Source organism: Schistocerca piceifrons, chromosome 3 (assembly GCF_021461385.2).
Source record: "Schistocerca piceifrons isolate TAMUIC-IGC-003096 chromosome 3, iqSchPice1.1, whole genome shotgun sequence".
Taxonomy (NCBI): domain Eukaryota; kingdom Metazoa; phylum Arthropoda; class Insecta; order Orthoptera; family Acrididae; genus Schistocerca; species Schistocerca piceifrons.
Genome location: NC_060140.1, coordinates 489,689,830 through 489,705,027, shown reverse-complemented (window position 1 = coordinate 489,705,027; position 15,198 = coordinate 489,689,830). Strand labels below are relative to the sequence as shown.

Below are 15,198 nucleotides of genomic sequence, written 5' to 3'. Positions count from 1 at the left end.
AAACAAAAGACAAGGTGGTTTTGTGACAAATAAAATATACTGTAATCTTTAATGTTGTGTGGAGCCTTCAAGATGTATGTCGTATGAAAATTTGTGTTCTACTCTAATTCAAGATTCACTCTAATGATCTGTACACCCATTCACGGAAATATATGTCTGTAACAGGAAAGTGGTGGACATGCTTTTTCATGATATGAGTAGAAGTTATCTTGTTTTGCTCCAATAACAGTGGCAGAACATGAAGAAGTCACACCTTTCCTCAGCTATACACGGGATTGCGGAGGCAATGATTAGAAAGGCCACTACTTCATGAAAATCAACTACAACAGCTGGACTTAAAAAAAGGTAAATATGTCAGATATTATGTGACAGATCTCATGAAGTGTTCTGACTCACCTTGAACTACAAGGAGTGAGCCAGCATCTACATAAATCGTAAACCAGAGATGCTTATTACTTTGTTGTCCATATGGGAGTCTGTCCAATGGTAAAATGAAAGTACATTTGTACAATTCTCCTATGTGGATGATTTCTTGAATGCAAATTTTAAAACTTCGGCTTTCATTTTGCTGTCTTCAACTGCCACACCAGACTGGTCAACAAGGTACTGTATGGAGATCTTAGACCCACTTAGTGATTTTAAATACAATCAGAATTCTCAGGTTCTGTGCCAGATCTTTTGCTAAGGTATGACTGTGGTAGTTGTTGTATTCTTCCTGCAAAGACTTCACAGATGCACAAATCTCCACTAATGTTTGCTTGTCATCATTTGTGCATTCTCTCCTGAACTGAGAGTACAAACCATCTGCTTCCTCAGCACTTTATGGATTTGGATTTGGTTATTAAACCATGGTGGGTGTTTTCCATCTTTAATACACTCACTAGGCACATAACTCTCCAGACCACGATTTACAATCTGCTTCAACTTTGCACATAATTCTCCTCCATCCAACTTTTTGGAACTAAGTGATGTCAATCTGCTGTCTAAGTGATATGCTATTTGCTCTTTCCATCATAAACACTCTCCTAGCCTTCTTGCCTGATTTATTAACTTTCATAACCACTGCTGCTACAAAGACGACACGATTGCTAATCCCTGTTTCTACACTGATGATTTCAATAAGGTCTGGCCTAATTGTAGCTACAAGGTCTCCAATACAACCACTGCCTACTGGCTGCTGAACTAGCTGATCAAGATAGTTTACAGAAAAGTGTGTTCAACAGTACTATGTACGACAGTCAGTCTGTAACCCCCCCCCCCTCCTTCCACGTATCCATAGACATCCTATTCTACAGAATGAAATTTTCACTCTACAGCGGAGTGTGCGCTGACATGAAACTTCCTGGCAGATTAAAACTGTGTGCCGAACCGAGACTCGAACTCGGGAACTTTGCCTTTTGCGGGCAAGTGCTCTACCAACTGAACTAACCAAGCACGACTCCGCCCCGTCCTCACAGCTTTAATTCCGCCAGAACCTCGTCTCCTACCTTCCAAACTTCACAGAAGCTCTCCTGTGAACCTTACAGAACTAGCACTCCTGGAAGAAAGGATATTGCTGACATGGCTTAGCCACAGCCTGGAGGATGTTCCTAGAATGAAATTTTCATTCTACAGCGGAGTGTGCACTGACATGAAACTTCCTGGCAGATTAAAACAGTGTGCCGAACCGAGACTCGAACTCGGGACCTTTGCCTTTCGCGGGCAAGTGCGCTACCAACTGAGCTAACCAAGCATGACTCCCACCCCGTACTCACAGCTTTAATTCCGCCAGTACCGAGTTCGAGTCTCAGTCTGGCACACAGTTTTAATCTGCCAGGAAGTTTCATCCTATTCTATACTCTGTAGGTTAAAGTCACCTCCAACTAGCATTGCATTATCTAGGTATTTATGCGCTACTGACCGTGGACTTACTTTGTATGACTGTAGAACTCTCCGGAATCAGTAGCCGGTAAAAACATCCAACAATTAACTTGGTTTCATCTACACCTGTGATACACAAGCAGATAACTCCACTGTCACAGTCAACTTCTACATCAATAGAAACAATACTTTTGTTAACTGCAATGAACACATCCCCTCCTATGGCCTTTAATCTGTCTTCCTGATTTACGTTACATGACTCACTAAATACATCAGAACTTTGCACTTCAGATTTCAGCCAGGTCTCGGTCCCAAGAATAATTTGAGCGAGAGAACTTTCCTGGAAGGTAGTAAGTTCAAGTACTTCGTTACAAGTACTTCGACAATCTACTAATAAAATTCTGACAGTTACGGAGTCTTTACTCTCAATGCGGTCTAACTTCCCTTGCGGCATATTGACCGGGAAGTGCTGATCAGAGTACCTCAAACTACAGACTAGCCTAAAAAACCCTCATATGCACTCCACAAGTACTCTGCTACCCAAGTAGCTGCAACTAGTTATTTTTCAAAAGATTTTTGTACTACCATAAAATTATTTTCAAGATCATCTTCAGATGGGGCCCACAAGGAAGTTACATCTTCATTTCCACAGCATGGTGCTAGGTATTGGCTTTGTGACATGAAGATACGAAAAGCTTTAATGTACCATCGTCACAAATGACAGTGATACACTGAAAAAAACCATCAAATGCAAATCTGAAGGCAAAGACATCAACTGAGGGCAACACTTAGAACTGAAAGCATGTTTATTACAGACACCAAATACAGCCAGAGCAGAACTGAACACCTGGATGGAGAGTGCAGTTACTTATAAAAACATGAAACAGTCCAGAATATATGAACATTACAAACATAATATATTTAAAGAACATGCCAGAAACTGTAAATACTAAATAATAAATAATTGCTAGTGGTTGGATTGAACTAGCAAGCTGTAGCGCACAAACCAAGGCTGCTAACCACTACACTATGCTGCATGCGCAACAGCTTGCAGCACTTCTCCCTCTCCTGAAGAAACAGCAACCTATTGTTTCAAAAATTCTGATTGAAGTTGACTACTACAGTACGCTGGCTCTAGACTTTGTAAGTAGTTCTCTTATGGCAAAATTGGCAGATCCTCACTTTCTGATTGTGTTGTTAGGTCATCATTTTCTGATTGTGTTGTTACATTTTCTTCACTGTCATGAGTATTGAAGGTATCTTTCCCCATAGAAGCTCCGCTATCATTGAGTGGGTCCTCAGTTTCCTTGAACCTCCCATCATCAATCTGGATCTCTGGACTGCAGCAGGGCTTCACACAGAAGACAAGGATGACATCTCTGTACTTTTGTCTTCTTGATAAACGATCAAAATCCTAGACTTCGTATGTGATGTCCAACAAGCAATGAAGGATACAATAAGATCCAAAGTAGCATTTTAGTAACTTTTGCGATAGTCACATTTTATGCACGAGTGTAAAAATCCATACCAAGTCTCTGGGGCTTATCTCAATGGACAGCGCTTGGCCTTATAGCATTCTGTGTCTCACTCCTGGGGGTACAGGAGCCCATATGTGAGCAATAGGCCACACTTCTTTGATCCTGGTGATGAGATGTTTTGTGTGTTCATCCTGCCTCACTAAAGTGGATTCGGTGTCCCCTTTGCTGTTTCGGCTTCTCGATCATGGAGCAGAAAGAATGGTGGGATGCCTACAGTGTCTTGCTTCATTGCGCTGTAATCACTGTAACACTATTTTTTGACAATGTTAACATCAGTTTAGATCAATGTATTTGCACAACATCAATTGCTTAATACGCTCCAAATCAAAAAATTATTTCAGAGTGAAATGTGGTATCTTTTTGAGTGACAATTTTTGTACACATCAGCAGTTGCAGGATGATGGCAGATTTATAATGGCACATTTATTAGTATCCATATATTTAGAGTGAACGTGATTAATCAGCACTCAATAGGCAATTAAAATAAAAGCTACAAGGTGGATAATAACTACGAAGTAGTCACAGTAAGTAAAAGAAATACTTTTTCAACACATCTCACCAGATAACTCTCATTCATGGCGATAAATTACAGTTTTTTCCTATTTTCTTGTCACATAACCAGTTCTCAGCATCATGCTACAGAAATAAAAACGTAACTTCTGTGCATCCCCTCTTAAGATGGGCCAGGATTACCTATGGAGCTAATTTATGGGAATCAATAAGTATTTCAAAAAGTAACTGCTCGCACTACGGAACAACAGGTTCTAGAATATCAATCAACCACAGACTTGTTGTTCTATTACTGTGATGCTACAGTTAGAATTGGTGAAGCCTTTACTCTACAATTTATAATGCAAAATCAGGAATGCCCATCAGCAATTGGCCAGCATGCCTTTACTCTGCAGACAATTTATAATGCAAAATCAGGAATGCCCATCAGCAATTGGCCAGCATGCCTTTACTCTACAGACAATTTATAATGCAAAATCAGGAATGCCCATCAGCAATTGGCCAGCATCTCACCACTTCAATTACTCCAGAAATGCTGAAATACTTTCATACCTTACTGTCAACAACAATTTCAATTACTGGCACTGATATACTCAGGAGAGCGTCCAATGACAAATTACTAACACCCCTGGCAAACACACTTCACCAAAGCAGAAAATTTTGCAGCTTGCAAATAAAGGTTTTAAGTTGCATGCTACATGATTTCATCTCTTACCTCTGAGTGCATGTTGTCTCTTCAAAAGGTGTAATAGTTCCACTCCGAAACATTTCACAGCCTGCATGGGCAATCATTGCACCATTGTCAATGCAGAATCGTTCATCAGTGGCATACAGTGTAGCACCACGTTCTGCACACATTGTACCCATCATTTCTTGCAATCGAAGATTACATCCTACACCACCAACTATTAAAACTTCAGAAGATCCACAATGCGCCATTGCACGTTCTGCAAACATAAATGGTGAATTTATTTCAGAAACCACTGGAACTAATTCCACAGGGGCTGCTCACAGACTAATAATGACTAAATGAATAGAAAATAAATGAGGAATGTGACAAAATTGAAGCAGAGGAAGGAAAGTGTGAGGTAGAGTGCAAGTGAGAGGTTGAGAGGGGAGTGTTATACCACAAGAAGACAGATTTTTATCATCTTAAGTAAGATCACAAAATTTGTATAGAATCCAGCTGTTAAAATGAAGGAAGAAGCAGTCTTGGTTAAAGTGCTAAAATTTTTTTATTATATCCCAGTGACATGTTTCACCCTTATTTGGGCATCTTCAGATTCGCTGGTATTTGGTGGTGATGGGTACATGGGACACCGAACACAAAATATCCCAGCAGGTCAATGTCTCTCGTCAAATGTTTGAAAACACTGTGCAGTGTCCTTATTAAGGCCCAATGCAAACTAAACAGGATCAGGCCTACAGTAAAGCTTTACATCATAAACATACCAGAGGTGTAGTGCATATTCTGGTTGCACACATTACATGTTTATGACGTAAAGCTTTATTGTAGGCCTGATCCTGTTTTGTTTCTATTGGACTGCACCACATGCCATAATAAAGGCACTGTACAGTGTTTTCAAGACTTTGACAAGGGGCATTTCCCTGATCGGATATTTTATGTGCGATATCCCATATACCTATCGTTACCAAATATCAGCCAATCCGAAGATGCCTAAATAAAGGTGAAATGAATCATTGGGAAGTAATAAAAATTTTAACACTGCAACCAAGACTGCTTGTTTCTTCATATCACACGTACTGGTTGCTGTACCAGCTCCATTATGAACCAAAATTTTTTTGCAACTATTAATGTTTTAACTGTAGTGTCTTTGAAATTGCAAAACAGTCACAGAAAATTGTCAGTATCTCAAATAACAGAAGACCTATATGACTCCTATTTCGTACCTTCCGTGAATGCATATCTGTAATGCTTTAGCAAAAAAGTAGCAACTGACAAAGCGACACATATTTCATATTTCAATGATCAAAAAGTGATCTATTCATGTGGGGGGGGGGGGGGAGGTTGTATGCCATATAACCCCAATTTGTAAAACTCTCAAACGAGGCTATCAAGCTGCAAATTACTGCAGTTATCAGTCAAACACGCTGAAAGTTCAGAGGTTTTTACCTTGCTAAGTAGACAAAAACAATAAATAATATGTAAGGAAACTGATATTGACAGGCACAACTACAGTCAAATCACACACTTACTCACCTCTGTTCATGTGGGATGGCAAGATGCATGCGAATACCTGAACACTGGTAGCAGTTACCGATTGATTCTTGCACACAAAGAGTTAAGAACTATCATGTCATTGTTGCCACCAAGTGCTGAGGCCTGACCATGGTGAGCAGCAATCTCGGCTGGGATGGGTAGTGGGAGGTACGTGAAAGATGTGTGTTGGCTTGGGAGAGGGATAGCAGGGTAGGGGCGGTGGAATATGCTGCAGTGCAACCTGTGGAAGAGTGCAGGTATGTGATGAGGACAAGATGGTGGACTGCTAGATGTCACATTGGGAGAGCCGTGCATGGGGGAAGGGGGAAATCAAGAAAGAGAAGAGAACCATAGCAATGGAAAGAATTATGCACTGGAACTAGTAGTCTAAAAGATGTGGATGAGGATGGAGTGGGAGCAGGAAAGGAGTGAAGGCAGGTGGAGAGCAGGGACTTGCAATGGTTAATCCTAATGGTGTTACAGGAACGAAGGATATGTTGCATGGAGAGTTCTCCTCTGGGCAATTCAGAAAAGCTGGTGTTGGTGGGAAGAATTCAGAATTCAGACGCTGTGGTGCACTCAAAGTGATGCACGCCCTGTTCAGCAGCATGCTCAGCAACTTAGTGGTCCAGCTGTCTATTGGCCACATTTTGGCAGTTCTTAGTGATCAAGCAAATATACAATGTCACACAGTGGTAGAGCTAAGTCAGTAGACCACAAGGCTGCTTTTAAGGTGGTCCTGCTTCTGGTGAGGTATAAGATGTCTGCGATAGGATTGAAGAAGGTGGTAGTGAGAGGATGTATGGAGCGTGTCTTGCATTTAGGTCTTTTACAAGGATATGACTCAAGAGGCAGCAGTTTGCAAGCAGGGGCACAATAGAGACGCATACGGATAAGGCACAGGCTGAGTGATTGGCAGAATGCCACTGTGGGAGGGGTGGGGATGATATTTCTCATTTCAGGACATGAGAGCTAGTTGAATTCCTGGCAGAGAAAGTGATTCAGTTGCTCCAGTCTTAGGTGGTGACAGGAGACAAATCGCAGAGTATCTGTTTCTAAACAAGGTGGGGAGGGTAATTTTGGTCTGTTAAGGTCTCAGCAAGACCACCAGTATAATTGGAAAAGGACTGCCCATTACAGCAGAACTGAAACATGGATTGACTAGGCTACATGGAAGGGACTTCTCTGTGTGGAATTTGTGGCAGCTGTCAAAACAGAAGTATTTTTGGTGATTGGTAGGTTTGATGTGTACAGAGATACAGATGAGGCCACCCACAAGGTGGAGGTCAACATCAAGGAAGGTGGCTTGTCGGACTGAGGAGGACAAGGTGAGGTGAATATGGTAGAAGGGATTGAGGTTCTGGAGGAATGCGACAGACTGTCCTCGCCCTTGGCACAGATCTTGAAGATATCAATAACTCTGAACCAGATGAAGAGTTTAGGATACTGGATGGTAAGAAGGATTCCTCTAGATGTCCCATGAATACATTGGCATAGAATGGTGTCATGCAAGTGCCCATGGTTGCTCTACGTTTTTGGTAACCTTGGCTTCTTTGATTAAGAGCTTAGTTTTGAAGGAATTTGAAGAAAAAAGAAGTGTTTGAAATTTTTGGTACTTTCACTCGAAAAATATTTTACAACACCACAAAGGAAGGTTGAGTGGCGCGACAGATACTAATAGAATCACCCTGTATCAAGATATATTAATTATGTATGTACTACAATGTATAGACTTTTACGTAAACAACTGGAATTATATAAGTGAACTCAAACTTTTTATTTATTTTTCCCCACAAACTTTTTTTGCATGGTCTACTGTGGTAAAATGAATTTTGAAACTACTGTTCACATTTATCAATTACATATTCAAACAAATTTGGTAGAAAGCAGTATCATTTAAAAAATACAAATAATTACTGAAATTGAGATATTTACAATTGAGCTGTCCATTCCTGCACGTAGTTCCATCACATCTAGAATGAATTTTATTGATTCATATCTGCGCACTATTTTCTTTCTGTGTTAGATACTGAGCTGCCCCCCCCCCCCCTCCACCACACACACACACACACACACACACACACACACACACACACACTTGTGTGTTCGCAATGAACTGCACTTCTCAAATTTTTAATCTTCTTCCTCATAGCTTTCTCATTAACTTAATATTTTGAACCAAGATTCCGTATAACATCTCTTTTCATTACATTATTTTTATAATTACTTCCACATACATTCAACAAAACGTCGGCTTTTCTGTACTGTGATGCAAAGATATTCAAGAAGTTTCCATTGAACTAAAGCAAGAAATGGAGAATCCCTGTGATGGGCATACTTCTGCTTTTTTGGTGAACACATGCACACACAAACACATATGCATAATACAATGATTAAGTTCTGTGACTGGATTCACAGCAGCAGTGTGGTGCACCACAGTACTGCTGCTAATCTCAGTCCTGCCAAACATACATATTTAAAAATTTGAGAACTGTTCCACTGAGGCAGTCCAGAAATCAGTTACAGGGAAGCCAGGAAGCATTCCCTCAGTATTTGAAAGACGATAACAGTACAAGCTGACCTCAAGGCATCTTGTGACAAACATAGTTACACTCAGGACTATGTGACCTGCTGCATGCTAAGACGCAGCCAACAGAAAGGAGTCTCCAGACATGACCAAATATGGTAATTGAAGAACACTACGTACATGAACTGCAACTCAGAGTGTTCTGGAAGCAGGCCTACAGGCCACATAAGAAGGAGCACACTGGTACACAGATGGTAGTCGTAGGACACCGCAGTCTAAGTCAACACAGTCTCTGTCACACATGTCGGCAGACATCAGACTACCCTCAGCACAAGCTGTTGCTACAGAGTTAGGTTTTCAGAGCAGCAGATGAGCGACTGATGAGAAGTCATGTTAGGAAATAGTGCCACAGGAATCTCCAAATGTTACTAGCAAGAGGGTGCACTTAGAATTTCCACCCTGATTCTTTATTTATTCTCACAGAGTTCCGTACTCTGCACCACTTACAGCTTGTACCTAGCAGCTGTTGGAGTTCTACAAGCAGCCCATGCAATCTTCCTCTCATCAAGTATTCGCCTGAGGGAAGACCCCTGTTACTGTAGCTGTGTGTCCTTCGCACTCGCTCTCAGAATACAACAGCACTGTGATATGGTACCTAGTCAGTTTTTGCCCACGCAAGAGAAAGCTGCGTGTGTGCACTATAAGCAGAACTACAGTAGTTGTGATGGTGATTTGACTGCTATGTGAGAATTCTAGTATGTTGCACCTGAGACAATGGACATACCTCAAGTTCTGATATAAATTAAGCAAAACTGGTACTGAAATGTTTCAAATGATGCAGGACATCTACAGCAATGATGCATAAAGTTGCTGTGTTGTATTTAGGGGGCAGCGACATTTTTCGCAAGGGAGAAACAGTATGGAGGATAATGTGCGTACTGCTCAGTCACAAATGGTTCGAACTGACACACAAGATTGAAGATGTTGCAATGTCGGTATGTGCCAACCGCTCTCATCTTGTAGCAGCAGTAGAGCTACGCACTCTACATTCTACAAATTTCTGACCGTGGCGTGAACATGTCATGTCTTACCTAGCAGGGTGTAGCACACATCCTGACGCAAAACCAATATGATGCTCACATGATGATTTGTGGGGACCTGATCAGTAGTGCTGATGATGAGCCAACATTTTTCAAGTGGATCATAAATAGAGATGAATCATGGTGTTTCCTGTACAATCCGCAACTGAAGTTAGTATCTGCCACCTGGAAAAAGTCAGTATCGCCACGACAGAAGGAAATGCAACAAAACAGGTCAAAAGGCAAGATAATGTTTGAAGTCTTTTTTTTATTCAGGTGGAATTGTTCACACTTTCCTCCCAGATAGTGCAACAGTAAACAAAACCTACTACAAAGAGACCCTTGGGAATTTACATGATTTAACTCATCGTAAGCATCCTGAATTTTGGTGTGGGAAGAACTGGCTGTTGCTACACAACACCCCTGCACATCGCTCTGTCCTCATCCAAAAAGCACTCATACAAGAGAGTGGATTTCATTTGGCTGAAGAGATCACAACTCCTACCAAAATGTCAGCCATGCTTTCGGGAGCTACAAAGACATTGGCAGCACATATAGCAGCTGACAGGAACTTTTTTGAGGGAAGATGTGTGTTTTTTTAAGTGTGCACCAGGGACATATGGCCTTCAGGGTGGGGGGATTAGAAAATAAATAGAAAATGTACACCATGTTTTGTGGCACCTTGTTGAGAGATGCAGGTTTTTATGGGTGTCTAAGCTCCATGTGTCAATATCAAAACTTAATGATTGCAGCATATGTACATACTACTGTCTTTTATATTTCCTTTATTTAATTTTGTGGTTTTGATATGTGAACATGTAATGAAAAACTGTTAAGTAAATTTGTAATGTTATTTGAGATGTAATATTATTTTGAATGCACATATGTATATTGTCTTTGTATTTCTGGAAGTTTCAGCCCACTAGGAATATTTTATCAAAGTAACAAATATTGTGAGAGGAAGAGACAGTTGACGAGCAGTGTAATTCTCGGCAGGACTCAACTCTGTTAAAGGTGTCAGGCACAAGTGCAGAATGAACTTGCAAAAAGTTCATTAGTTTCTGGAAAAAAGAATAGTTCTATTAGTGGCATAAGGAGAAGTTTGAAAGATATCAGGGGCAGTGCCGTGAGAATGTTGTTATTTCACAAGACGAGCAGAACTTGCAACATTCTGGAAGACAATTGCTGCACCACTGTTGCTATTATTTGCAATATCAAAACTTAATGATTGCAGCATATGTACATACTACTGTCTTTTATATTTCCTTTATTTAATTTTGTGGTTTTGATATGTGAACATGTAATGAAAAACTGTTAAGTAAATTTGTAATGTTATTTGAGATGTAATATTATTTTGAATGCACATATGTATATTGTCTTTGTATTTCTGGAAGTTTCAGCCCACTAGGAATATTTTATCAAAGTAACAAATATTGTGAGAGGAAGAGACAGTTGACGAGCAGTGTAATTCTCGGCAGGACTCAACTCTGTTAAAGGTGTCAGGCACAAGTGCAGAATGAACTTGCAAAAAGTTCATTAGTTTCTGGAAAAAAGAATAGTTCTATTAGTGGCATAAGGAGAAGTTTGAAAGATATCAGGGGCAGTGCCGTGAGAATGTTGTTATTTCACAAGACGAGCAGAACTTGCAACATTCTGGAAGACAATTGCTGCACCACTGTTGCTATTATTTGCAAATATTTCAGGAAGAAAATTTTATTTTCAAGACTGATGCAGAAGAGGAAGGGCAGGTGGGGAAGATGTCTGGGAACAGCCAAGAACTGTGCAAAAAAGAAGATTTATTTTCAAGATCACTGCAGAAGGCATCGGGAGGAAAAACAAACTTCACATGTTTACAACATTCTAGAACCAGCAGCATGACACAGAGAGTAGAATTACACCATAATTTATTAGAGCAGTGAAGTCTATTTCCCATGTCTGTTAAGACAAAACAGAGGCTGTAAATTCTATTGTAGTACAGACTTCGAGTGGAAACTGTACGAGATTGTTCTGTGCATAAACTATGCATTGTTTCCAAATGTATGAAGGCCTAAGCTTTCAACAATCTGACTTCGAGTGAATTAGTAAATGGACGATCTGCCAGCTGGACTCAGTTACACAGACATCATTGTTGTAAACTTAAAAACTGTGTCTGCAAAATTCACTAACCTGACATATCCCACCCCACAGTTCAGTTGGAGTGTCATTTGCTATTGAACAGCACAAGTTTTATTCCAGTTTTGGTAATTAATTTTGAAGATTACTGTGACTGTCATTGCTATCTTTATGCAGGTCAGTGATCTTTTAGAACAGCAGAGAAACTGTTCCAGAGGCCTTCCTTTGTGGCGGCAGTTACACTAGAGTAGACATGTGAACAACTCAGTGTCTTGAAACCTACCAACATCTTTGTGTATACAACGTAAAAACAGAATCTTTATCCAAATAATAAACAAACATGGACAAATTAAAAGAACAGTAATAGCAACTCCTGTACTAAATAACTGAAAGCGTTACTCTGAATATCAATTACATTAGCAGCACATAAATTTCTCTCGCAGTGCAAACTTAACAATCAGATGATATAACAGAGTGGTGTTGGCATTGGAGTTCATGCAAAGCATACTGTGACTTTTCCACAACCATCCCCCACTTTTCATTGAAGAAAAAATTTTCTTAAATACGTTGCAGGGAAGTTGTACACGAGTTCATTTGGTTGTTATTGCTCCCAAATAATACACTCATCCTGCTGGAACTGTTGTTATGGATTAAATTGGACAACATGATGCACACAAGAACAGCAACATATTTGAAGGCCAATCCAGGCAGAGCCGTACTTGCCCAAGTAAGCTTTATACAATACGGATGCATAAAGTGCTCCAGAGATTGTACACTAACAACCATTTGATGAAATGTACTCGCAGTTGCAAATACAGACTACCACCAGCTGTATAATGGAATGACACAATGAAAATTTTTGCCAGACTGGGATTCGAACTCTGACTTCCCACTTATCGCGAGCACTCACCTTAATCATTTGGCTATCTGGACACAATTCATGGCCATACCCAATTTTCCATATGTCATCAACCATGTGTCTACAACCTGTACTCGTACATCCACTATGTATATTCCTGTACAGGGGAGACATTTTGTTTGAAAGTCACTTGCCCAGTGTCGGCAGATAAATATGATATTGCAGTGCCTGTGTTATCCGGCTCAACAGCCACCCACTCAATGAGCACATAGCACACCCTGAGGTCGAGGAGTTTTATTTAAAGAAGTTTGTTCCATCCTCAAAAAACCAGATAGTAAAGCCAAGATCCCTACACTCTGTAACACACATGTCCCACTGTCCTACCACATTACTGCTGCTGAAGCATGCATACAGCTTACAGTTACAGAAGATTGGGAGCGCTCACCAGTTCTCAGTTTAGGAATCTCATATTTGTCAAATCCACATCCAGCCAAATGCTGATTTCTCACAAGTGCTCACCATTTGGCACACATGGCTTACTGTATGCCAGGGATGTGGTCAGCTTTATTTTCCAGAATATGAAAGTACTACCTTTCATCCATGAAGCATGTCACCTAAAAATGCAACACCAGTTTAAATGATTGAGTATAGGATTAGTTGGAAAAACAAAACAAAAATAAATACCGAATTATTTCCTTTGCAATGAATTGATCTATATTTTAGAACATCACAAAAATTTCCAACAACCTCCTGTCAGATATGCTACAGGGAAGAAACAGGGTTCAGCACATAAAACTTCACAATTTTTTGGGAGTGTACCTCCCCGAGTGACTCAAAATGCATTTTACTTCCTTTACAAACAGCTTATGTAATATTGTAATCATTATGATAAAATCAGAGAAAGTCAAACGATGGAGATGTTCTGACAGTCTTTCTTCCACAGACCACCCACATATGGAAAATCAAAGATGTACGTGATTTTGGTAGATTGTATACGTACCATAATACACCATACAGTGATTTTCTGTAAACTGAAGCTAATAACTGATTAGAACATTACTCATTTCACAATACTGTTTGCAAAATTGCATCCATAGTAAGTAAATGTAATAATACAGTGAAGCTAATGTGTTTCGTAGACACCCACATATTGTTTGCCTCAGTTGTTCAGTAGATAAGTGTCAGATCATGACAAATGTATGATACACAGCTCAACCTGTAATTTTTTCTATCAAATATTATACTTAATCTCTGACAGTAATTTGAATGAGTGAAAAATGTCATACTATATAATGGCACAGATTCCACACTAAGCTGTGGTCATCTGACAGAGAGAGCTTGTTCACAATTGGGAGGTAGGCAAGACCATGCGAGGTTCAACACGACAATTTCTACATGTTCAATAAATGACTACAGTGTTACAAACAACCATCGATTTAATCATCTTTTTCCATTACTTACACAAAAATAATAATTACAAAAACAAGAATTTTAATTACAACAAATGGTACATCTCCAGTAAAACATGAAACCATGAAACCACAGTTTTTCTCAAACCGCATCTGTGTGAAGGAAAGACTGACTAGTCAAATACTGGAAGAAAAGCAGCTAGCATCTGTTCCACTCCTCATACTGATCTACAAAACAAAAATCAGGATACTGAAATGTTGGATCCATACAGGCTATTATTTGAAATAAGCATCAACTGAAATCATATTGTACAAAGCAGAACAATCTCTTAATCCAAACAATGCATTATGCTTTGTTTATGCACTAATGGGGATTTCAACTACAGACTTTTCCACATATCTTCAAGTGCTACAAAATCATACAATAATGTACACCAATGTTATTGTTCACTTCATTTATAGTTTGCCAAGAGTAAAGAATACTGATGTGTAAGTATGTGATTATCATATGGCTAACACACACCTATATTTCTCTTCCAACTGAAATATGTAGGCCAAAGAAGGAAGGAAGGAAGGAAGGAAGATCAGGGGTTATTATACCACTGATCAGAAGATCACTTAATATGGAGGAACTCAGGATAGCAAAGGAAATTAGGCTTGCACATTTTAAAAACAGCATCCCAGCATTCTCCTCAAGTAACTTACAGAAACCAAAGGAAACCTAATTTTGGATTGCACCATGGGTGGCTCTCCCTAATGTGAATGTCATCTCACTCAGTGGCCAGACTAGATATTCATTCATTGTCAGGACCCATAAAAAGAACAATCACCAATGTCAAACAAGCCAAAAGACAAGAAATTTGTAAAACCTTGATCTGTAAACCATTCAACAATATATTCTCACTATTTGGCTTACTGTTATTCTTGCTGATAACAGTTAACTTTAAGCAAGTAAATTAGAAAGAAAGGAGCTAAAAGCAGCTGTTTGCTCTTCAGTTATATTAAGTAGCTGGCCACTATTTGCCGCAGGAAACAGTCTTGTCAAGGGGTTAATATTTATTTGATTAAGAAGGAATTTTTCAA

General features: G+C 39.7%; 1 protein-coding gene across 2 annotated transcripts in view; it reads right to left on the bottom strand.

Annotated features, from left to right (window-relative positions):
- Positions 1-15,198, bottom strand: part of LOC124789537 (probable tRNA N6-adenosine threonylcarbamoyltransferase) — a 75,219-nt gene that overhangs the window by 24,481 nt on the left and 35,540 nt on the right. For both annotated transcript variants that reach the window (XM_047256932.1, XM_047256933.1), the window contains exon 5: positions 4,624-4,855. In XM_047256932.1, coding sequence (XP_047112888.1) covers positions 4,624-4,855 — 232 coding nt within the window. The remainder of the gene's footprint in view (positions 1-4,623; positions 4,856-15,198) is intronic.